The 10,320-nt window shown below is 41.0% G+C and overlaps 2 protein-coding genes across 2 annotated transcripts; both read left to right on the top strand.

The window, feature by feature from the left end:
- Window positions 1-215: 215 nt before the first annotated feature.
- On the top strand, window positions 216-1,157 carry LOC123783726 (olfactory receptor 10K1). The gene has a single exon (XM_045784653.2). The coding sequence runs from the start codon at window positions 216-218 to the stop codon at window positions 1,155-1,157; it is 942 nt and encodes a 313-aa protein (XP_045640609.2).
- Window positions 1,158-9,035: 7,878 nt separating this feature from the next.
- LOC123783729 (olfactory receptor 10R2-like) lies at window positions 9,036-9,977 on the top strand. Its single transcript, XM_045784655.2, has one exon. It carries the CDS (start codon window positions 9,036-9,038, stop codon window positions 9,975-9,977), a length of 942 nt encoding a protein of 313 aa, XP_045640611.1.
- Window positions 9,978-10,320: the final 343 nt, after the last annotated feature.

The following is a 10,320-nucleotide window of genomic DNA, read 5'->3' on the forward strand; positions in this document are numbered from 1 at the left end:
GATACCGTGGACTTGGTCTTAAAGAAAGCCGCCTAAATGGCCGTCAGATCCTCTGTTGTATATTTAGCCTTAATTCTTTTCTTAGCAGACCTTTCTGAGGGGGAATGAAGGACTTGCCTGCCTCCAGACTTTGTGCTGATTTTCCCATAATTTCTACTCTCCTTCCCGGACCCTGGGCTCTGTCTCTGTCTCTGACTCTCCTGGGGGTGCTCTGCATGGAGTGGGGTAATGAGACCCTGGTGAGGGAGTTCACCTTCCTTGGCTTCTCTTCTCTGGCCGGGCTGCAGCGGCTGCTCTTCATTGCCTTCCTGCCCCTCTACCTGTTCACTCTGGGCACCAATGCCATCATCATTTCCACCATCGTGCTGGACAGAGCCCTTCACACCCCCATGTACTTCTTCCTTGCCGTCCTCTCCTGCTCTGAGACCTGCTACACCTTCGTCATTGTACCCAAGATGCTGGTGGACCTGCTGGCCCAGAAGAAGACCATCTCCTTCCTGGGCTGTGCCATCCAGATGTTCACCTTCCTCTTCCTTGGCTGCTCTCACTCCTTCCTGCTGGCGGCCATGGGTTATGACCGCTACGTGGCCATCTGTAACCCTCTGCGCTACACGGAGCTCATGGGACACCGTGTGTGTGTGGGACTAGTGGCTGCTGCTTGTGCCTGTGGCTTTACTATTGCACAGATTATCACCTCCATGGTATTTCATTTGCCCTTCCGCTCTTCCAACCAGCTCCATCACTACTTCTGCGACATAGCCCCTGTCCTCAAGGTGGCATCCCATCATTCGCGCCTCAGTCAGTTAGTCATATTCATGATTGGGGTGTTTGTCTTGGTCATTCCCCTGCTACTTATCCTGGTCTCTTATATCCGCATCATTTCTGCCATTTTGAAGATCCCATCCTCCACCGGCAGGTACAAGGCCTTCTCCACCTGTGCCTCCCATCTCATTGTGGTAACTGTTCATTATGGTTGTGCCTCTTTCATCTACTTAAGGCCCAAGTCCAGCTACTCTTCAAGTCAAGACACCCTCATATCTGTGTCCTATACCATCCTCACACCACTGTTCAATCCAATGATTTACAGTCTGAGGAGTAAGGAGTTCAATTCAGCCCTTCGAAGAGTAATGGGCCAAACTTCATATCCTATTAACTAAATTAATTCATTAATATTAAATTTTAACTATTCAGTGAATTGTATGCTTTTTATGTGCCTTTTATTTATCAATTGTACGCCTATATGCATTTTCTACTTTAGAGTTTAGTTATTTTATCTTTCAGCTGCCCATAAGTTTTTTTAAGATTTCAATAATTTTTTACAATTTCATTTATTTATTTGAGAGGCGGGGGGAAGGAGAAGCAGAGGGAGAGGGACAAGCAGACTCCATCCTGAGCCTGGAGTCTGATGTGGGGCTTGAACCAACAACCCTGAAATCATCACCTAATCCAAAAGCAAGAGTCAGACAATCTACTGAGCACCCAAGCACCCCAACATTTTGATAATTTTTGAGAAATTTTCTAATTGTTTCTTTTCTAATATCTTTAATTGTGCTTTTGTTGCAAGTAAATATTTCACTTTATACAATCAAATCATTGGTTATTACTACTGTGAGGATTTGTCATTATCTCTAAGTTTCGTTTCCAATTTTTTCCTTTAGTGATATATTTTTTTCTAAGCATTTAAGTTTTTTGCATTGTATTCACATACCCAAAAGATTTTTTAACATTATGTGAGTTGAAGATTCAAATGGGTTTTTCTCTATATCTTGAAAGTATTTATTGAGTTACCATTGTATGTTGGGTTGAGATCATTTCATGTTTGAATATTTGTTGAAATTCTGTGAAATAATACAGTCACAGTGCCTTTTCTGAGGCATGGCCCTGTGGTAATATCCTCTATTTCTTCTAAGAAAAATGACCCCTATAGCCACTTTAATTTTTAGTCAATCATATATGGAATTTAGTGTTCTACAAAATTATTCATTTATTCTAGACTTTTAAAATTCTTTGTATAATTTGTACAAAATATTCTGATATTTGAAAATTTCTTAGAAATGATTATTTCCTGTGTCATTTTATACTATGTATAGTTATCTTCACTTTTTTTTTGTTGATATAGTGGTAGTTTGCTTTGTCTATTGTTGTCAAAGAACTTAACATAAGTGTGAATGAACAGATGCATTCTAGTGTTTTCCCCATACCATTGTTTTTAATTTTTTTTGTATTATTCAACTTTTATTATTTGTATTTATTTGTATTTTATTTGTATTATTTTTCCTTTGAATTTTCCTTTAATTTGTTGTTCCATTTAACTTACTGATGCTTTCTACGTACTTTCATTTTTAAGTCATATGTATAAACACATGTGTTAATTATATATATATGTATATATATATACATATATATATATATATAATTAATCTGTGACATTTCCTCTCATCTCTGCTTTAAACTTAACCCACATATTCTGCTACATGGAGTGTAGTTGATATTATTTCCTGGAACTTATTTCATTTTGCTTTGCATTTCCTCTTGACCCAACAATTATTTCACAGATATTAAAAATCTTTAGTGGGAGAGTCTTTTTGTTTTGTTATTCATTGGATAGTGTATTACACCAGGATTGGGAATATTGTTTGTATTTTTATGACTTTGTGACCTTGGTTCAAGTTTTTATTGTGATTTAATACACAGCCAATATTCATACATACTTCATGTGCCTTGATAAGAATATGTGTACTCTCATTAGAACACAAATTCCAATAAATACCTATCAGATATACTTCACTATTTTGTTGCTTAAGCTTTCAAAATTCTTAGAGATATTTTCATTTGGGCAGAGTGGTTTATGAAAGTTATCCATTATTAGTGTGTCTCCTTGTGAACATTTTATAGTTTTTTTCTTATGAAGGTTGCACCTGTGTTTTTTGGGGGGATGCAAATTCACATCTATTATAATTTCATTGTGAACTGTAATTGTGAACATTAAAAGTGTTTTGGTTTTTTTTTTTGTTACTGTCTTTTGTTGTTCATTGAATACTCCCGGTCTGAATGTTAAACTGTCAAATATCAAGATTCTTCCCTTGCTTGTTTGGTTCGTGAGTGCGGGGCATCATGTCCCATCTCTATATTTTAGTTTTTTGGAATCATTTCCATCAGGGCCTAGCATTTGCCCTATTTCCAGCCCATGTGTCTGGACTCACTGGGAGAGGGAATAAAGATGCAATCTGAAAATGGGAGGACGTTCTACCAAAGGAGACGTCTCAGCTAAAACCTGCCTATACCAGGGCACCCCCACATTTTTCTTCATAACCCAAACTTACCTTGTTTATTTATTTATTGAACAAATACGAATCATGCTCACGTTATATTCTAGGAGCAAGTATGTTTCCCATGAGTCTGAAACACTTATGCTGCCTCCGCCATTCTAATACTCTGTCCTTTGTTCACACCTTTCTTCCCCTCTTACAGATGTCAGAAATGAGAATGCAAACTTTACGGTTTCCTCCAACCTGAGAATGAAAATTTAGAGTCATTAGGTAGGGAAACTCAAAAGAGGTCCTTCCATTGATGTTTGTTTCAACAAATCGTGTCCAGAAAACATTCCCCTTTCTATGAGTCCCCAGAGAATTTTGAAGAGGAAACCAATGAATCCCCATGGTGTATTAGAAAAGGCCTTCTCTTTGACCAACAAATTCTCTTAGCGTACTTCCATAGTTCTACTTGCTAATTGGGGAAATTACGGACAAGCATTGGGCACCATGTGGTAATTAGCTCCCTGTGGAGGTGGGGATCTCAATTACCAACAAGGCATTGAGGCCATGCCGATGCAGAAAGGAAAAACACCCTTGGTGACGCTCATTGAGGCATTAGCTACACTGCACGTGGAGAAGAGGCACAGGTGATATTTTTCTGTGGAGTCATGCTGACAGTTTCCTTATATTGGTTCAGGCAGTTGACGGAAAATGAAAGAAGAACTCTGGTACCTTATGACAAGGAAGACAATTCTGGCAATTTTTACCTAGAAAACTTCACAGAACTTTCGAGGAAGTGTCTGAGGATGAAGAGGCCTGCATGTCACTGGGCACTAGCACTCTGATTTGAAGGACTATAAATTTTTTATTTTTATTTAGGGACTGATTTCTTTATTGAGAAGACTAGTGACAATCCAGTCATTTCTTGTATGTCGAAATTCGAATTGTTGAGTTTTCTCGTGAGTCAGTGACTTACTCTCCCCCGCCATGATCAGTAGTGGGAAATGTGATCAAATGTCAGAAAGGACAACTGGGTGGTGGAAATGGTGGGGAAAGAGATGGAGGTCAACAAGAAAGCAGGGCCACAGAGTCAGTTTGATTGTTTCATAGGAGGGGCATAGCATTCGATTTAGAAAGAAAGTGGGCACATGGGTGGCTCAGTCACTGAAGCATCTGACTCTTGATTTTGGCTTAGGTCATGATCTCAAGGTTGTGGGATTGAATCCTGTGTCAGGCTCCACACCTAGCAGGGAGTCTGTTTCTGATTCTCTCTCACTCTATCCCTCTTCCCCTTTCCCCTTTTAAAAATAAATAAATAATAATAAAACATAAAGGAAGAACATGAAATTTATAGAGAACATGAAATGAGAGAGAACATACGCAGTGTTCTCACTGAGAAGCACAGGGTGGTGCACAGGGAACCCAGAGGCTGTACAAGGAACTAATTCGGTTCCTTATTAATTAACGAATGGACTATTCAATGTATTTATTCATCAAGCACTTGTATATCATTAATTTAAATACTGGGTTAAGTTTTGAGGATTCATGTGGAATAAGGTATGGTCTTTATTCCTGAGGTTTTCAAGTCTACTGGAGAGACAATCAGGACAACATAATTGGGACATAAGAGGCTGAGTATTTTGGTAAAAGCACAGGAAACAATCCTGAAATATACTAAATGTTAAATATAGTAGAAACAGCAAACTCTTCCTGTACAGATTAGAGAAAGTTCACTAACTGTTGTCTTTAAAAAAAAAAAAAATGTGACTGATGGGTGGGCCCCAGATAAAGGCCAGAGAGTATTAGAGACTGAAAATTCCTCCTCCTCTCTCTCTTTCTATCTCTCCATCTGTCTCTCTCCCTCCTTCTCTCTCTTTCTCCCTCTCTCTCTCCCTCCCTCTTTCCCTCTCTCCCTCTTTTCCCCCTTCTCCCTCTCTCTCTCCCTCCTTCCATCTCTCCCCCTTTTTTACTCCTTCTCTCCCTCTCTCTCCCTCCCTCTCTCCCTCTGTCCCTCTTTCTCCTTCTCTCTCCCTCCTTCCATCTCTCTCCCTCTTTTACTCCTTCTCTCCCTCTCTCTGTCCCTCTCACTTTGCCTCCCTCTCTCCATCTCTTTTTTCTTCTCTCTCCCTCCCCCCTCTCTGTCACTGTTTCCACTTGTTTCTTTTTTTTTTTTTAAAGATTTTATTTATTTATTCAACAGAGATAGAGACAGCCAGCGAGAGAGGGAACACAGCAGGGGGAGTGCGAGAGGAAGAAGCAGGCTCATAGTGGAGGAGCCTGATGTGGGGCTCGATCCCATAACGCCGGGATCACGCCCTGAGCTGAAGGCAGATGCTTTAACCGCTGTGCCACCCAGGCGCCCCTGTTTCTTTTTTTTTTAAATTATATTATGTTAGTCACCATACAGTACATCCCTGCTTTTTTATGTAAATTTCCATGATTCATTAGTTGCCTATAACACCCAGTGCACCATGCAATACATGCCCTCCTTACTACCCATCACCAGCCTATCCCATTCCCCCACTCCCTCCTCTGAAGCCCGCAGTTTGTTTCTCAGAGTCCATAGTCTCTCATGCTTCATTCCCCCTTTTGATTACCCCCCCTTTCTTTACCCCTTTCTTTATCCCTTTCTTCTCCTACCAATCTTCCTAGTTCTTATGTTCCATAGATGAGAGAATCCATATGATAATTGTCTTTCTCTGCTTGACTTACTTCACTTAGCATTATCTCCTCCAGTGCCGTCCATGTTGCAGCAAATGTTGAGAAATCGTTCTTTTTGATAGCTGAATAATATTCCATTGTATAAATGGACCACAACTTCTTAATCCAGTCATCTGTTGAAGGGCATCTCGGCTCCTTCCACAATTTAGCTATTGTGGACAGTGTTGCTATGAACATTGGGGTGCATATGGCCCTTCTCTTCACTACGTCTGTATCTTTGGGGTAAATACCCAGTAGTGCAGTGGCTGGATCATAGGGTAGCTCAATTTTTAACTTTTTAAGGGACCTCCACACTGTTTTCCAGAGTGGCTATACCAGCTTGCATTCCCACCAACAATGTAAGAGGGATCCTCTTTCTCCACATCCTCTCCAGCAATTGTTGTTTCTTGCCTTGTCAATTTTTGCCATTCTAACTGGCGTAAGGTGGTATCTTAGTGTGGTTTTGATTCCACTGTTAAGAAGATAATTAAATTACCCAATTCTCCTTTTTATTTATCCCTTCTCCTTATTTTCCCAAAGCTTTTCTCTGTACCTGTAACGTCTTCCCTTCCAAATTCTTCTGTTCACCAAATATTTTATGCAGCATCCTCAACCAGGTTTAAGGAGAACCAAAGGTTTTTGGGTTTTTTTGTTTTTTAATAAGGAATTTATTATCAAATTTCAGTTCCTTCATAGGTTCCAAGGATGACTCTGAAAAATTAGGTGATGTCTTGTGAGTGCTGTGGGGGACGGTGACAGAATGGTCACCCAGTAACATGGTCTTTCTTTCCTTTCCAAACAAACCCCAACCCTCCCTGGATAACAGGTCACTGCCTTGTCTGGGGACAGTCGTATAAAAGAACAAACTCAAAGGATGGAAACCAGGACACTGGAAAGCTGGAGATGTCTTCTTAGGTAGAGCGCCAGTGGAGACTCTGTTCCAGTCAAAAGCGCGGTGCGTATTCCTTACTTATAAAGTTTAGAGATGGGCAATTCAAAGATACTAAAATAGGAGCGAAAGCTCCTGATTGTAGTCCCATTTTAAAATTTCGCTATCCCTCTGTCGAAGCAAAAGAGCAAACAATGATAGAAGTTTTGTTATTTGCAAACGTCTTTAAGCCTAGCAGTGCAATTAAGTTAAAATTTAAAAGTTTGTCTAGTTGAGATAATGGAGGAAACATTGTGCTAATTGGAAAAGCAGCAATTTTTAATGAATCTTTTGTCTCTGCATTTAGAGAATGACATTGGAGAGATTTTTTTTTTAATCCCAAAATGTTGAAGCAGAGGGTTAATATTATATGTCAAATGAATATTAAGGGAACAAGTTCGGACAACCCCTGGAATCAAACCTCCTGGGTATTCTGAAATAATTTGGAAGAAACCCTGGGATTATGGGTCATTTATTTTTTTTCAACAAGCTTTCAAGCACCTGGTATATACTAGACACTGCTGTATGTCTGGTAATTGACACGTCGTGAGGTCAAAGACAACCGCATAATGCTAGTAACAACTGAGATTCTGGCATTTGCCGAGGAAACCAAGAGAAAGTGGCAATAAAGCTCAAACAGGAAGTTGTAGAGAGGAGTCAATGTGTACATGCTACTTTAACTGAGTAATTTGATTTAAATTTAAAGAATGTCACATTAAAAGAAGAAAAGAACAGCAACCACAAACAAAGCATGGATGATTTCCAGATTTAGGAGGTTGGCTAAAAAAAGGACATGGTTGTTCAAAGTTCCTCAACACGAAAGCGCATGTGAAGGAACGTAGAGTGGCAGTTATGTGTGGAAAGGTACATTTGGGAGAAGTGTGAGACACAGAGTATGATCGCTTTAACTCTATACATAATTAAGGGTCATTTAGTTCTGTTAATAAGGTTAGGATTTGTCCTGTAAAGGAAAACTCTGTAGCCATAGTGGAGGACGGTTTAGAGTGGAATGAGATATAATCCAGGCAGTCTGTCTGTCATGCTCTTGGAGAAGTCCAGACAAGAGCTAATTTCTTACCAAAGAGAAGAAATGATCCTGGAAGGATTGTAGAACAAAACTAGATTGCATATGGAGGATGAGAAAAATCATGTGTTTATACATGTCTCAGGAATTTAGAGCTCATATGATGAGGAGGATTTCGAAACTTTTTATCGAGAAGAAACAGATCTGGGCAAGGGGTGGGAGAAGACAAGAACGTTTTGATTTAAAATATATATAATCTAGCACCAGCGACAATTACTTATTAGAAGCATTAAGGAAAGTATCTGAGCCTCCCTGCTCAAGAATTCAGATACAGATCCTGGGAAAGATGGTCCGTTGAGTCTCCAAGTCAGGTATATCAAGGAGAAGATGTGCAACCCAATGGGCAACCAGCAAATGCTGACTCAAAACTACATTCTTCCAGCCATGTGTTTTCTGCAGGTGGACTCAGGCTTACTGTCCTACAAGGGTGTGGAGAGGAATCATAAAACTAGTTCTAAGACAGAAGCAGTAGTTCTAAACCAAATTAACCTGTAATGGATGACTGCATGGAAATGGGGTTGACAGTAATGAAAAGGAACTGTATTCTCAGAAGCCAGCAACACAAAGACAGACAAAGAGGGTTTCCCTAGATGATGAATGTATTAAAAGTGGGTGAGAGGTAGACCCTCAGACATTGGTGCTATTGCTAATGGAATATACGTAGTAGCAGTGTGGATAAAACTGTGACCACGGAAAATCATAACATAAAGTTTCTTTTGAATATTAGATTACCAAAGAAGTAAGTGGAGAGTATGTAAGTCTGCAAGAGTGGAGTGGGGTGGGGGGCGAAAGGATAGGCTTTATGTGAGCCAATATTGTGCCTTTGTGGGAACACTTACCCCAAATTCACTGCTAAAATCATTGGCAGAGAAACAGCACCGTGGGTACGTATTAATTTAGGATAATTTTTGGTTAATTTAGAATCCTTTTTTCTCTTTCTTTCCAGTTGTTTCTCATTCACACCAGACTGGTGCTGGCTACATTATGAAGGGTAAGTCTCTCTGACTCCTCCATCCCAGAGGTCCCTGGAACTGATCACACTGGCTTTGTTCTGTGGCGTCCACTCTCCATGGCCAATTCTTCCCAGGTCACTGAGTTCCTACTGCTGGGTTTCTCCAGCTTCGGTGAATTGCAGCCTGTCCTCTTCGTGCTCTTTCTCTGCCTGTATCTGATCATCCTGAGTGGAAACCTCACCATCATCTCCGTCATCCGCCTGGACCACAGCCTCCACACACCCATGTACTTCTTTCTTTGTGTCCTTTCAACCTCTGAAGTCTTCTACACAATCGTTATCCTGCCCAAGATGCTTATCAACCTGCTCTCTGTCCTCAGGACACTCTCCTTCATGGGCTGTGCCACCCAGATGTTCTTCTTCCTCGGCTTTGCTGTCACCAACTGTCTGCTTCTGGGAGTTATGGGTTATGACCGCTACACCGCCATCTGCCAGCCTTTGCGCTACCCCGTTCTCATGAACTGGAGGGTGTGCGGACAGCTGGCAGCAATGTGTATTTTTAGTGGCTTCCTAATATCTCTGGTGGGAACAACTTTGGTCTTCAGCCTCCCTTTTTGTGGGTCCAACAAGGTCAACCACTACTTTTGTGACATCTCACCGGTTATCCGACTCGCCTGTGCCGAAACCTACATCAATGAGCTGATCATCTTCATCTGTGGCGTCTTGGTGCTCGTTGTGCCCTTGATCTTCATCTGCATCTCTTATGGCTTCATTGTCCGTACCATCCTGAAGATCCCATCCGCTGAGGGCAAGCGGAAAGCCTTCTCCACTTGTGCGTCCCATCTTATTGTGGTCATTGTCCACTACGGCTGTGCGTCTTCTGTCTACCTGCAGCCCTCAGCCAAATATTCATCAGGCAAAGACAGGCTGGTGACAGTGACCTATACGGTCATCACCCCCCTGTTAAACCCAATGGTATACAGCCTTAGGAACAAAGACGTACAGGTGGCCATTCGGAAAATGATTGGAAAGACTGCGGTTTCTCTTAAGACTTTATAGTTAAAACGTTTTCAACGGTACACACACATTTGGGCCAAATGTGTCACTAAGTGTTCAAGTCATAATAGTTTCCGGTAATATCGTTGGTATGAGTGTGTGGCCTTGGATGAGTTCTTTGATGTCGCAGGATCTAAATGTTCTGTTATCAAAGCAGCCATGATAGTACGTTCCTCTCCAGGCTGTTGTAAAGATTAAAGGAGACTACACAGTGTCTGTCACTAAAGGTTAGCTCTCCTCCTCCTCCTTTCCTCCTCATGACTTATAGTTCTCCAAAGGCTCTTAAAAACCTTTATCTCTTGCTCCAGCTTCAGTTTGTTTGCCCCAAAGTTCTGACTATACTCTT

Source organism: Ursus americanus, chromosome 2 (genome assembly GCF_024610735.1).
Source record: "Ursus americanus isolate L20-20 chromosome 2, mUrsAme1.1.p, whole genome shotgun sequence".
Lineage (NCBI taxonomy): Eukaryota > Metazoa > Chordata > Mammalia > Carnivora > Ursidae > Ursus > Ursus americanus.